Source organism: Eimeria mitis, genomic scaffold (assembly GCF_000499745.2).
Source record: "Eimeria mitis Houghton genomic scaffold, Emh_scaff33, whole genome shotgun sequence".
NCBI lineage: Eukaryota > Apicomplexa > Conoidasida > Eucoccidiorida > Eimeriidae > Eimeria > Eimeria mitis.
The window spans coordinates 47,920-62,636 of NW_013571639.1; the positions used below are offsets into that span (position 1 = coordinate 47,920).

Genomic DNA, 14,717 nt, shown 5'->3' on the forward strand with positions numbered 1-14,717 from the left:
CGAGAGCCACAGCCCCTATTTTTGAGTTGTTTTGCTGTTTGTTTCTTTCTACTCCATCGCGTCCCGGCGAAACCACCTCAGTTACCCCGTAGTCGTGCGCTGCTCGGCCAGCCCTGCTCTGCTACAATTCCCCACCGACAGTGGAAGTCCCTTCTTCCTGAGGCGCATCAGTAGGGCAGACAAATTTCACTGTGGCAGCAGCCTTTATGTCTGGGCCCTAGGTGGGAGCTGCAGTGTCACCAACTGCACTTTGGGCAACAACTGCCCCGGAAGTGCAGTGCCCGCAGCCGCAGCTGTAACGAGGGGGGCAGCACCAGCAGAACTATCAGCATCAGCAACGTAGGAAGCAATAACTGCGACTGCAGCAACAGGTTTGACTAGAGCGAACCCTCAGGATGAGCACTTTTACCCTCCCGTGCCTGTCTCCTCTCTCCCCTATCGCAACTCTTTCAGGAAGCGACGGGTATGAGGTACTGCGACACTCTCCGAAGTGCCTCCATGTTAACAGCCCCATCTTTTGGTCTCTTTAGATTCTCAGGTCAGCACTTGGCCCCATCTGGAATACTCGCAGCTGCAGCGCGAGTAGGAGCAGCAGTACCCGCAGTTGTTTCAGAAGCTGCAGCAGTAACACGACCTGCAGCAGCTCCCCCAGCCGAGCTGGCTCCGCTCGAGCAAGCAATGGCTACCTCGGTGCCATGCACTTACTAGGCAAGAAAGACGCATGACTGTTCAGAATAGTGGGTCCCGTTCGAGGACCCTTGCCGAGGCCTCCGGTGGTGGTCACCAGGAGCGCAGAGCCTCTACTAACACATCCAGCTCCCCAAGAAGTGACGGATCTCTTCAGATGCGTCCTGAGGCTTTGAATAACAGCGTTGAGGGGAGCCAACAGCACGAAGCCCTCACAACCCCCGGTGAAACCGCACGAGATGCGCTATCATCGTTTCCTCATACTGAAGGGCCCAACGCCTCCAGAATTCCTATTCAAGGAGCAGCACGAGCAGCGCCAGCACGACGAGTAACAGGCTTTGATCTGTATGAGTCCGATGAGCTGTTTGCTAGCTCTCCTACGGGGTGTTGCCTGGCGGACCCCAAACAACCTCAAGCTCCACAAACGCAGCAAGAACAACGCCAGCAACAGCAGGACCAACAGAAACAAGGGCAGAAAGAGCAACAGAAAGAAATGCTTCTGAGTCCTATGACCATGCCATCGAAAGAAAACTGTATAGAAGACTTCCTTCCCTTAAACCTTGCACGGCGTCCTTCTGCAGAAATGCTGCACCACCTCGGCAGTAGAGTGGCAGCAGACAAGCATGAGGATCCCATCGGCACACTTACTCCAGCTGATTTAAACCCCGCAAAGCCAGCGGAAGCAGTAGTACCAATTCAAATTGTGCCATCTGAACTAACGAAGTCTAGAGAGGAAATGGGGACGGTCTCTTCGGTAGTCGCTGTGCGAAATATCAATGGCAGCAGCATGCATACAAGAGTTGTCAACAATGGCTGCGGCGGCGCGGATGACAGCAACAACCGCCGCAGCAAGAACAGCAGCAACCAAAGTAGCCGGCTGAGCAGACCTCAACAACTGCCTATGACATGCGATATTCCCTGTGCATTGGCAGGAGTCACGCAACCCGGCGGGGATTGCCCGGATGGCCCTTTGGGTGTCGTTGCCACTGGAAGACCTTCTGCAGCAGCATCATCATCACCAACGGCAGCAGCTTGGGCAGGTACCCGTGCGGAAGCGTGCGCAACAGTGACCGCCGCAGACAAAAAAGCTGAAACGGAGGAAGGCCTCCAAGATGGTGAGTGTGAGTCTCCACCGGCCGAACGAAGGGGCAGCACGAGCAATAACGGTGGTGGAAGCAACAACAATGACGCTGACAACGCGCAAAGGCCGTGCTGCCATGTTCCTGTCTTCGAGGACACCTATCCAAAACTCTCCAAGAATGTAGGAGGCCCACAGAGGCAACAACGCAGGGTTGCGACTGTCGAGGCACTCGTCCCGTGTAGTGGTAGATTTGGCTCCCCAGGTAGCATTTCTCCAAGAGAGCACCAAGGATTGCACGAAGGAGAGCACCTGCAGCGTCCATTGCAACAACAAAAGCCGCGCAAACAGCCTGAAATCCTTCAAGAAGAGAAGGAAAATGAACCGCAGCAGAACCCACAGGCGCAGAAGCAGCAACAACAGCAAAAGCCTCGAGAGTTTGTTCGACGACTCGCCTTGGGCTTGCTTATTGGACGCAGAGCTGGCAGGAAGGAAAGGCGCACTTGGCTCGGCCGCTGCAATAGCAGCGGCGGCAGAATGAGCCAAATGCAGCCAGAGCAACAACAACAGCAGCACGAACAAGAGCCACAACAGCAACAGCCACAGGAGCAGCAGGATGACGGAGCCGAGTGGGAGGCTTGCTGTCTGTTGCAGCCAGCAGACGAGAAAAAGGATATTCCTGCTGCTAACAGCCGCAGCAACGCCAACAATGGCACCGCGTTGGGGGGCTATCGGAGGGCACCAGGCAAACTGCAACGAATGGCGTTTTCTTTTGGCTGCTTTGGAGAGGCGTCACAGCGCAGGACAGAGACACAGCGAGAAAACTGTAGGTATTTGACACGGACTGGTCGAAGCACATAAAATATCATCTTATTGGCATCAGTGCCGTTCACAACTGAGGGTCTTCCTGTTACGTCTTTCGGGACCTACGGGCTGTTTTCTGTCGCTTTTACATGCGGTGAGAGTACTGGTCTACGGATTAGGCTTTTTATGCTTCATTTGCTCTTCGCGATTGCTTTTCTGCTCAGATGAAGGGGCGTTGTTCCCGCGAGGTCTTGCCAACCTTAAGAACACATGCTTCCTCAATGCAGCACTGCAGGCCTTAGCGGGCATTCCTTCCTTTGTAGCGTCGATCCAAGCTGGCCTACCGCCTGAGCCGGGTGCTAGAGAGGCGCAGTGGCGGGAGTCTCCACGGGCTTGCGATGCTTCACATGAAGGAATTAAGGCGGCCGCGAACGCCACTGCAGCTGCGGCATGCAGCAGCACCACGGCATCCCCGGACAGCGAAGAGACACGAGGTCAACAGGCGCACCAAGCCCAGCACCTCCAGAATCGATCCGAGCAGCAGAGGCACCAGCAGCAGGATTTGCTGCAGCAGCAGCTCGTACGGCGCGAGGAACTTTTGCGGCGGCTGCGCCTGCAGCAAGAGAGGAGGGAAAAGCATCAGCCTGAATGCCTCGGCACTCTTGACGAGAACCAAAGGAAACTCCTTCTTAGGGAATTCTTCACCTTGCTTTGCAGATTGACGTGCGCTGGGGGCTCAGGGTTTAATAGTTCAGGAAGCAGGGCTTGCCTTGTGCTGTGGGGGTTAACTGATTAGGGTTCGTTTTCTCATGGGTTTAGCTACTGATGTGAATGCGAATTCAGGTGCTGCCCGAGCATCCGGCCTCAGGGAAGCGCACAGGAGCCCTCTGCAGAGGATTTAGCTGCTCAGAGGCCAAGGGAATCAAACGCAGCTGCTACAACTAAACCAGAGAACCAGAACCAGCAGCAGCTGAGGCAACAGCCGCATATGCCTGCCGCGGAGCAGGATACAATTCGGCCCGAGAGGCTCAGAAGAGCCCTAGTTGCGCCGCTAGCGGGTCTTCTTTTAAACGACTGCAACATGCAACAGCAACAGGACTGTCACGAGTTTTTAAGGGGCCTCATCGACCTTATTCACGAAATACTTAAAACTTGCAGATGGGTGGGATGCTGCGACTTGTTACCACTTTATTTTATTGTTGCATGCTGTCATGACTCGAATGCAGTGGAAGCCAACCCAGGAGCAGTGGCTATTTTTCTGCCTTTCAGTCATGTCAAGGCGTATCATAATAATAATGAAGCAACCATGTCTCCCTGGTCTTCTTTGGTATGCTGCAGGAGAGAGAGGAAGCAGCAGCAGCAGAACAGCTGCTGCAACTGCAGGCCATTTCGCCTGTGGCTGATGTGGAGCCGTGGGTTATGACCTCCTTCGGCTCTCTCCACATCCCATTAGCTGTGGACAATGATCAGCCAACGCAACATCACAAGAACCAGACTCGAGCACAGCGAAGTGAGCAATGGTGGCAGCTGTCTTCTGCCATGTCACCGCCTGCTTTTGTTGCTGATTCTGGTCCTGGGCTATTTACATTCGCACAATTCCCACGCGTTGCTTGGCGATGTCGGAGCGGCTCAGAATGCACGGCTCAGAAGGCATGGCTCTTGCCGGGGACCTGCGTCACCCAGTGGTGCCCCTGTCAGCAGGATTAATGAAGCATACATGAGACTGCTTGCTTGTGTGTGTTCAGCTGACACTCCGACTGAGGATAACGAAAGTAGCGACCCTGGCAAAGCGGTAGGAGGCGATGCGGGGGATGCTGAACGTGCAGAAAAGAAGTGGAGGGAATATATAGGAGATCAAGCTTCTCCTATGGCAGATTTCTTCGCTGGACAGGTGAGGGCTAGAGATGTAGAGCTTAAAGCTGAAGGTTACGGTCATCCAGTGGGGTTCCCGTATACAACAAGTTGGTAGCGGTCGTAGGGTAGCGCTGGGTAGCCCTTCAGTAAACCCGTTTTTAAGGAGCTGTGCTAAATCATGAGGAATGCTTATTTGCCTTTTTTGCAGCTCTGCAGCGAGATCCAATGTGCGGGATGTCGCCAATCCTTGTTCATATATGAGCCCGCGTGGGACTTGTCTTTGCCGCTCCCCGCGGATGGCAACAAAGTATCTTTAAATAGCCTATTGGAGGGCTTCTTTGGCTCCGAGGAGCTGGAATTCAGCTGCAGCAGCTGCCACAGCCCTGCTTGCAAGGCCCACAGGACAATCAGATACACACACCCTCCAAAAGTGCTTTTACTGCAAATAAAGCGGTTTTCGGCTTCCGGACAAAAGCGGAGAACTCGCGTCGAGTACCCTCTCGAAGAACTTGTCATTAAAACAAAGCGGTACGAAGCAAAGCACCATAATGAATGCGGCAGTCCTCATTCAAGGGGTACTGCGTGAATCTGCAGCTGTTTCAGCACATTCCTGGCACAAAGTTACCTTTAGGAAAGTGGTCTGCAGCTGCTCAGTGAAGTTAGTTCTTTTTTCTGGCTACTGTTGTGGCGCTCGTGATCTCTAGAACCCCTCTAATGCGAAGGTAGGGTTTGTTTGTTTGTATGTCATGCAGCGGATCTGCCAGATTTCGTTTGATTGCAGTGATAGAGCACAATGGAAGCAGTTGTCAGTCTGGCCACTACGTGGCGTACGTGCGACGAAGGAGATTTGTAGCTCCGGTTGCACTCCCCTCCTCAACTGCAGGGGCAGCCTCAGGAAAACCTGAGACACCCAGAAGCTCTGCATGCTCTCCATCGGAATTCCTCAAGCGCATAGGCATTTTAAAGGGCTTCACGAGCCTTGCATCCCACTCTCTGCGGCATCCTAATGGCCCTTCAACCGCACCTCTTTCGGGCCCGTCTCCACGGGATCCCCCGCATGAGTCACCGCTCAGGCCGCCTAGACAAGCGATGTCATTTGAGGGGATGGCCGACGATGGCACAGAGGTAAGGGAATCCTCTGCTCGGAAGGGCATGCCAAGCCACTCGCAAAATCTTGAACTTGCACTGAACGGCGAGATGCTGCGGCTAGTTAGCTGGTTGCTGTAGCCTGTTCGTCCTAAAAAGGATCTTCCATCGCTTTCATCATTTTTCAACATGCTGTTCATTCGAAGTGCAAAAATATTCTCCGTCCCATGTTGCGCTGTCCTGCTTGCTCATGAAATCTCGTCACTATGTGTGATGAACTTCGTGGAAGCATTGCTTGCATTGTTGCATGATACCGGACGACATGCCAATGCCTAACTAATAAATGCTGCAAATACTGTTTCTGTTGCCTTCTGCTGCAGTGGTTTCGCTTCGACGACGGTTTGGTGCTGCCCGTTTCAGAGGCAGATGTTTTTTCTGCAGAGGCATATTGCCTTTTTTACAGCAGGACAGACAATATAGAGAGACAATGCAGTTCAGGCTCCAAGCAGGAGAGCTCGGTCAGCGCTGGACCAAGGGGCTCCAGCAAACTTGGTTTTCATTAAGATGCCCAGTGGTTGTTTTCTTGAAATGATCGGTTCATGCGAACTCTCCCACGTTTGTAAGGAAAGAACGGCAGCAAATCGCGGAACAGCTATTCTTCCGTTGAGCCGATTGCGACTAGCCACGGCTCAGGTCGGTGCAGGCCAGCCCCCCGGCAGGTCTCTCCCCTCCTTTGCGTTGAATGGGACGCACTTATATGCAAGTGTGGCTCACAGATTGAAGTCTCAGCCGGCTTCACCAAGTTGTTGCATCGGGACGTGAGTGCATAAGGTCGGCACTCCGTTCGGCGACGTCACCCGTTGCTTCAACCTCATACAATATGCTGATAGTTTATGGACACTCCTAGACAGGCATTCTTGGGCTTTATTTATGATGCAATTTATTACGTTTCCAGTCTGAGCGAGCGAACACTCCAGACCCTCTCGGCAGTCGTCTCCCTTACTGCAGACCAGGCAAAATTGGACTCCCTCTTCTGTCCTACTTTTGCAGTTTGAGCGCAATAGTTTGCTTTGATTCGATAGGGAACAATGCCACCTAGGTTGCTAGGCAAAGAAGTCGGCAAGTATTAGATTCTGTAGCACGCTTTGGAGCTGTTCTCCCTGCATCCTGCACCTCGAAACGGCTGTATCAATTAATCTCTCATTGCATCGATTCGTAGGCTTTGAACTGATATAACTCATGGCCCTATCTACTTGAGAGGGACAACATCGGTAGCGGTGCTGCCTACTCGTACAGAAAACATTCACCAAGAATATTGCGTCGAGACGTGGTGGGATGGGAGGTGGTGCGCAAACGAAGTGCCTAAACAACGGGGTCCTGCCCAAATTACTGCCGTACAGGGGTTCTGTACGTACGCGTACATACACTATTGATCACCCGTTTCTACAGTGTGCGTGACAAGGTGACAGACTCGAAGGGTAGTTGTAGGGGCCAGCTTGCAGCATCCTAGCAAAGCATTCCACTACCCATGTGTCTTTCAGCTCTAAATAATCTTAAAATGCATGAATCGCGAACTTTACATACCTGAGTGGCTTCTTTAAGGCCTGAACGGTATACTAACCGATCAGTCTACATGCAGGGTTCGGTAAGGTCCGGCCCCACAGTCATTCATCTGGAGCAGCGAAGGAGCCTTTAGAACGAACAATTTCATACTTATCTAAATAAATCTTTAATGCAGTGGTCATTGAATCACTGAAATACATCTGAGGAGAAATCGCGTTGGTGTTGCAGTGGTCCGGAATTCGCAACCCGTGCTGCCGCCTTTGCAGTGCAGCGAATGCTGTTTAGCTTCGGCGTTAACCCTTGGTCTCGTAAAGCGGTACTGACGTATTTTTGAAAAAACCCACTTGGCAGTAGTTCCTGCAGATGGCGGTTCATCGTCGCCGTTGTTTTTCTAACCGAACGCCACGCTGCTGAACATTGCGTTGCTATGCGAAGGGCGGAGAGGCGAAAGAGACAGATGAAATCGTAGATGATCCCTTGATCAGCATCATACCCACGGCGCTTCCCTTTGGAGGTCGTGTCCCTAAGGCTCTAACCTCACGTGGAACAATGGATGAGCTCTTGGCTAGTGCTTCGACAGCAGTAACTGCTTCTGCTACGTCCTCGGCCTCTTCAGCAGTACCATCAGCTAGTACTCCGGCGTCGGAGCCTCCTTCTTCCGCCGCCACAGAATATGAAGCGGCGGATGAAGACGCCCTGCGCAGGTGGTTCCCTGCCACTTGCCCAGATTACAAGGCCCGCTGTGGCGACGTCAAACAACTCGTAAAGGAGGATCTAGAGGACCCCCACAGACGAAAGCACTTGGAATCTTTTAAACAGAGCATGCTGGAGTGGGAAGCATACGATCCGAGCATAAGGAATGTGATGCAAGAGGAAACGGCGAACGCCTTTCTTGCCGACTTGCTAAGGATAAGGCCCAAAACGAGCAAAGAGTTTGATTCCGCAATACAAGCCCTCAGGAAAAAATATAAGGTTGCTCCGGCCAAGTCGCAGCTTGTGGCTGCGTACAAGCGATTACTCGATGGAGAGGCAGATTCACAGAAGACTCAGGACGCCAACCCTGTGGGGCCATGTGGTGCGGAGTCTCTGGACAGTCAAAGCTGTTCAGACGGGCTGCGCAATCCGATGCTAGAAAGCTTAATGCGGCGGAAGGCAGTGCGCACAAATAGCGGGGTTCTTGTGATCACCGTTTTGACTGCCCCCGGCCGTTTCTCCTGCCCGCAAGATTGCCATTACTGCCCGAATGAACCTGGACAGCCGCGCTCATACCTTTCAACTGAGCCGGCCGTGTTGCGAGCCAACCAGAACGGGTGGAGCCCTCTTAAACAGTTTCGTGACAGGGCGGGTACGCTTAAGCGGAATGGCCATGCGGTTGACAAGATAGAAGTCCTTGTGCTGGGAGGTACATGGAGCGGGTAAGTTCTTTTCTGCGATCGAGCTTGTGTTTGCTTGCACTGTGAAGACTCAACCTCCTTCGGATATAGAGTAGAAAATTCAGGTTTGTCCCCTTGCAACTTCAGGTATCCTCAGGACTATCAAGAAGAATTTATCCGAGACATATACTACGCTGCAAATGTCTTTGGATTGCCTGAGCCCGTCCGCGACCCGTGAGCCCTATTCTTTCTCTGCGTGAATGATGCGCTGCATCCTAAGAGCGTACTTTGCAGTCGACATAGTTTCCTCCGACTGAGACGACTGGGGAAGGGAGGGAGAACGGACAAGGTTCTGTCAGGTGTGCGTTGTTTGTATTTTGGATGCTTTGACGCAGCCTCTCTTTGGAGGAGGAACAAAACCTCAATGAAACTGCAGGGTGTCGCATTGTGGGCTTAACGCTGGTAAGGCTTTCATAAAACGTGATTCTGTCGACATTCTGTAGCTCCTTACGGAACGTTTTCATACTGGACCGTAGTATCCTTGCTGCTTCTTGGGAATTATGGTCATTGTTTCGCCCTCTATTTGGCTGTTCGGGTTCAGGAGACACGGCCTGACTTCATTTCACGTTACGAACTGCGCCGGCTTCGTCGTTTCGGCTGCACGCGAGTGCAGATTGGCGTGCAACACGTCGACGACAATGTGCTGCAGTACATTAACCGTGGATGCACTCGTCGTGACGCTATAAAAGCCATACGAATGCTTAAGGACGCGGGTTTCAAGGTTCGTTCGTGTACACCTGGGTGCAGCGGAGCTGTTTCGGAGATTTGAATATGAAACATTTAGATATGAAACCCTATAGAAACTTGTAGATATGTGCGAATCGCAGGTTGACGTGCACCTCATGCCAGATCTACCATCAAGCAGTCCAGATGCAGACCGTCAGATGTTTTACTACGTCCTTTCCTCCCCCGATCTCCAAGCTGATCAGTGGAAAATATACCCGTGTGAAGTGACGCCTTTTTCAACGATAGAGGTGGGGAACTATGTTTCATTTGAACGCTGCTGTGTGCCCTAATATATAATGGGAGTTTGTTCGCGCATGGGTATTCTGTTGAGCGGAGGGTGACGAGTTTGTTTGTGTGTGGAATTCAGCAATGGTATAAGGAAGGCAAGTTCATTCCCTATGCGGACGTTGACGGGGAAGCCCTTTTGACCCTTATTTGCTCTGTAAAGGCGGCCGTACATCCGTGGGTGCGACTGAATAGAGTAGTGCGGGACATCCCAAATCAGTCCATCATAGGCGGCAACAACGTCACAAACCTCCGGTAGGTCGAGGCATTCCCAATTGTGTGTTTTTCTCGCTTAAATGAAGTACTCGCATTAGCAGTCGTATAGCCACGAAATTGTCATGTTTAGGGGTTAGCCGCTATGTGGTGTCTATTCATTGCAGGCAGGAACTTTCTAGGGAGCTGGAAAGCCGACATTTGCGCTGCAAGTGCATCCGCTGTCGCGAAGTGAAGGATGAACAGCTTGATTTGGGGTGAGCCACGAACTTCTGCTACCCCATATTTCTGCTGTTGTGCGATGGGGGCAGAGTGGGGCTTGTCCTCGGTTCTGTTGTGTGCAAGCATATTTAAGGGCCACCGCGTGCCTAGGCTTGGAGCACGCATGCGGTGACTCTCGGAGCAGGCACCCCCGAACGTTGGTGAGCAAACTTGGATATTGTTTACGTGTCTTCTGGCGCCTTTAGGGCAGCGGAGTTGTGTGTTCGCCGCTACGAAACGAACGGAGGAGTGGAGTTTTTCTTGTCTTTCGAAACGCCAGATAGAAAAACAATTTTTGGGTTTCTTCGGCTAAGACTTCGTGCTCGGAGGGCTCCTCGGGACTGCCCCTTTAGCGTGTTGAATGGGGCAGCGCTTTTAAGAGAGCTGCACGTCTACGGTACGTCCTTGTAACGTGCACCCGAACGCCTGTGCTGCAAGAGCGCTGATCTTGAGCGTCTCTGCAGTACGTATTGCACTATGAGAAGGGAAATATATGGCTATATGGCTGCTTTGCCCTTTACAGTGCAGGGTCGTGCTACAACGTGAATTTTTATGCAAGGGATTGTGGTATGAGCGCAGGACGGCTAGTTCCTCACGGAGAAGCGAAGAGCAGCGGGGACTTGCGGCCTCAACACGCGGGATTCGGCAGGCGGTTGATACAGGCCGCAGAAATTGTTGCCATGGCCAATGGTACGAGTCTTCTCTGTTCGCGTGTTCTCATGCGCATGTTTGGGAGTCGAACTCCTGTTAGACATACGACGTTTTTTTGGTTCTGGATGGGCCTGTCTGTGCATGGATAGTGCTTCATGTGTACACACAGCTGCACGCATGTATGCACTTCTCTGTATATTCCCACACTTTAGAATGTTGAAAGTGGGGCCTGCTGTAACGATGTGGGTTACTTGTGCCGTGTTCTGTACTGGAGCGCGGCTGTTGGTTCCATCGCATGCGGTACCACGTGCGTAGTTTGAAGGGATATCTGTGAACATTCGGCAGTTTCAAAGTGGGAATTCCACTGCCTTGTTCTTCACAGCGCAGGGGGCGGTTTTTCCTTTCGTTGCATCGCGGGTTCGATTGCTTTTGTTTTAGCTGGTGGGTTGATGTTGTGAACCAGGGTACTGGCGCATGGCAGTCATTGCCGGGATCGGAACGAGGGAGTACTACCGCGCAAGCGGCTACGAGCTGGAGGACTCGTACATGGTGAAAGATTTGACTGTTTCGGGTTTGCATGCCGGGCGGCCGGATCTGCTTGCTGTTCAGCCGAAGGAGCTGCTAATTGAGTTCCAAGACTTACCGCGAGCAGCCGCACAACTGCTACTTCCATTGCCACCCAAGGCACCGCTCAGGAAACGCAAGGAGATGCAAGGAAACAGAGGAAAAGGCAAGGGGAAGGCGAAGGGCGGGCCAGGGGTGGATTCAGCCCTCCTCGCATCCATTGAGGAGACGAGAGAAAGAGCAAGTGCCTTCCTTACAGAGTATACAACAAAAGTAGAGTCTATTAACGTCCCTGCACTTTTGCAGAGGCTGAAGGATAGCAAAAAAACACAACTAGACACACCAGAATCGCCCTCCCTGTTTGCCGACAAGGATACATTTGCCGAGCACTGCAGTATGTACGCCTCATTACAGAAATCCCAAAAATCGACTGCAGGCAGCACTTCTGCACTTTCCTTTCTTCACCGTTGCCTGCCGTCCTGGCTGTTGGGTGGCAATGCGGATGCGTATGGATCGAGCGTCTTGCTAATCGCCGCCTCAGCTGCAACCGTCGCTGTTGCCGGCGTGGCAACCGGTCTTCTGTGGTTTGCTGTTCGTAGACGGCAGTAAATATATATATATATATATATATANATATATATATATATATATATATAAACTATATATACATCTAATGATTATTTCCAGGATGCTGCGTTGACAGTGACGAAAGCCCTGCTACGCTCTACAGAAATTTGTCCTGGTCGGGTGCGGTCGGTGCCGCGAGCGTGCAAAATACGTCCATGTTAATTTCAGGTGGATCGTTCACGCTCGGGCTTGAATGGGCAAATATGGGCCGACAATAATCACCTTCCCATCCTGAGAAGCATTGTCTGCAAGGAAAAATCGTCCCCGCGGTGGTCTTAGTCACCGCAGCTTCGTATAGTTTGCCGTTGGCCTAAATCACAATGAAGCACGGTTAACCTCCTTGGACGGTTGAATTTCGCCATGCTTCCTAAGTAGATGCTGCCGGCAGCTTGAGGGGCTTGAACATTGTCGCCTAGTTGTCCGGCAACGTGGGTTCATGCACTGGCTGGTACCTTTCCCATTCACGCATCTTCCTGGTGGCACAAGCGTCACCAGTCAAACACATCTCCTCCTATCGCGAACGCTGCACACAAAATAAAGTCACGTTTAGAGCCCAGGCCAAGCACTTTTGGGACTCCTTCTGGCTAAATGCTCATCAAACCCCGCAGGCGTGGACACTCGGCAGTCCTATCATCTATGCCACCGCCGCGTGCCTCCTGCGTATACTACGAGGAGGTTCCGCTTCTGTTTGGCCTTCGAAAACACCCAATTCCAAATAGATCAAGTGAAGTGCCCAGCACTAAGACACTCTGTCCATAAGAAAACTGCACGCAGTCTAGGCAGCCCTCTTCTCGTCTTTCGGCTCCTCTTTGCCCTTGGGCCGCATCGAAGGAAAGAGGATAACCTCCTTGATGGTGATCTGGTCAGACAGAAACATCGTTAAACGATCAATTCCAATGCCCCAACCAGAAGTCGGAGGTAAGCCGTATTCTAAGGCCATCAAAAAGTTCTCGTCAATGGGACACGCTTCATCGTCTCCGGCCTCCTTCGCCTATTGATAAGCACAGATGAACAAAGGCACATACGGCTAGCATTTAAAACCCCATCATGCAACTGCGACTTAGCAACTGCTACTGTTGCTCAGCATTCTACAAAAGAACATGGAATGTTCCTCACCTTGAGCTGCTGCATAAAGCATTCGCGCTGTTTCTTAGGGTCGTTAAGTTCGGTGTACGCATTGCACAGTTCTTTCCCCATCAAGAAAAGCTCGAACCTCTCAGTCAATTCGGGTTTAGACCTGTGCCACTTAGCCAGCGGCGACATGACCTGCGGATGCTCGATGATGAACGTCGGCCTGACGGTGCATTGGCTCTCTACAAAGTGCGCGCCTACTGCATCCAATGCCTTTGCAGGAGTCACCGGGTTAGGCGGCTGAATGTTGTGCTTTTCCATCAACCCTTTCAAACAACTCAAACACTCATCGCCATCCAGAGGCCTTGGCAGAGTGACATTCGCCTGCTTTTCAATTTCTTCGACAAGGGAAAGGCGCCGGAAAGGTGGCGTGAAGTCAAGCTCGACGACAGGTCCGCTCGGACCCTCAGGATGAAATGGAATCTTGTAAGTGCCGTGGATGGCCATCACCATCTCTGAAATTCATATTCGAAAACAACCATGTTCAGAAATACTTCAGTGCAAGGCGTTACAAAACTTACCGAGGCAACATGGGAGAGTGTAATATTTGCTCAACTAGGGCTACTTGAAGGTGACAGCAAGCAGAGCGCATGTGGTACCTGAAAGCATTTCCTCCGTGAGCTTCATGGTATCATTGTAGTCCGCATAAGCCCAGTAGAACTCGCACGCTGTGAACTCTGGATTGTGTGTCATGTCGATGCCTTCGTTTCGGAAGTTCTTTCCGATCTCGAAAACTTTGTCCATCCCACCGACGGTAAGCATTTTGAGGTAGAGCTCAGGGGCAATCCGCATGTAGAGATCTGTGTTCAAGTCATTGTGATGTGTCACGAACGGCTTGGCATTAGCACCGCCAACAATAGGATGCATCATTGGCGTTTCAACTTCGACAAAGCCACGCTTCTCCAAAAAATCACGAATAAAGCGCGTTATCTTCGACCTGAGCTCAGCAGACAAGGAAAACAGCGCGAACTCGACTCAACAAGGCGCGCAGTCCCCGAAATGCGAGTACTCACAATACTCTGATATCACACATCTAAAGGGGGGCAGTACTAGCATCTTCATGATGCAGTACCTGATGATAAATATGCGGCGCGGTTCATCGTTGACGATGAGATCAATGAATCGATGCCGATAGCGCGTATCCAGGTCCTTTAGTGCGTTTCGTTCGGGAAGCATGTGCAAGCACGGTGTAAGCAACTTCATCTCGTGAGGGAATATGGAGAGCTCGCCGCGTTTGGATTTCCCTGGGTACCCTCGGATGCCTGAAACAAATGGAATATCTTACACCACCGCTCCCTTACAGCCTTCTTCGCCCAGAAGCATGCCCACAACTAACGAAGAGATTGTGTTCTGCCTTACCGACAATATCTCCTCTGCGGAAGGCATTGTGAATTTCCACAAAGTCGCCAGTCGAGGGATCGTGGTCAGCCAGATTTGCCATCACTTGCAGACGGTATCCGTCCCCACGGACGTCATAGAAGCGGAGCTTCTGTCCACTTGCAGCCACACGAGTCAACCGACCTGTGCACAAAAACCACACGAGATTCCCTTCATACATCCTCCCCAAGCATTCAGGAAAAGCTTCAGCAACAAGTAAACCGAGGAGCGGCATCTTCTTCGAGCAGGCGAGCCACTCGAGGAACAGCAGTGCAAAAAAGCGAACCTGCCACACAAACTTCCTCCTCCGTCAGATGCGCTCCATCAGCCAAATCTCCGTACTTCTTCTGAAACTCCTCAAGAGTCATGGTAACCTA

At 51.8% G+C, this 14,717-nt stretch overlaps 2 protein-coding genes across 2 annotated transcripts; one reads left to right on the forward strand and one right to left on the reverse strand.

Moving 5' to 3' along the window:
• Positions 1-721: 721 nt before the first annotated feature.
• EMH_0035580 (elongator complex protein 3, putative) lies at positions 722-11,814 on the forward strand (the record flags this gene model as incomplete). The annotated part of the gene is made up of 17 exons (XM_013498278.1): positions 722-2,591; positions 2,794-3,292; positions 3,413-3,731; positions 3,908-4,079; positions 4,315-4,460; positions 4,632-4,951; positions 5,176-5,548; positions 7,508-8,487; positions 8,593-8,679; positions 8,841-8,907; positions 9,047-9,226; positions 9,333-9,479; positions 9,599-9,771; positions 9,897-9,986; positions 10,197-10,387; positions 10,570-10,680; positions 11,105-11,814. The coding sequence occupies 17 exons, from the start codon at positions 722-724 to the stop codon at positions 11,812-11,814; spliced, it is 6,435 nt and encodes a 2,144-aa protein (XP_013353732.1).
• A 793-nt stretch (positions 11,815-12,607) lies between these two features.
• Positions 12,608-14,575, reverse strand: EMH_0035690 (lysyl-tRNA synthetase, putative; the record flags this gene model as incomplete). The annotated part of the gene is made up of 5 exons (XM_013498279.1): positions 12,608-12,823; positions 12,949-13,418; positions 13,563-13,900; positions 14,036-14,225; positions 14,323-14,575. 5 exons carry the CDS (start codon positions 14,573-14,575, stop codon positions 12,608-12,610), a joined length of 1,467 nt encoding a protein of 488 aa, XP_013353733.1.
• Positions 14,576-14,717: the final 142 nt, after the last annotated feature.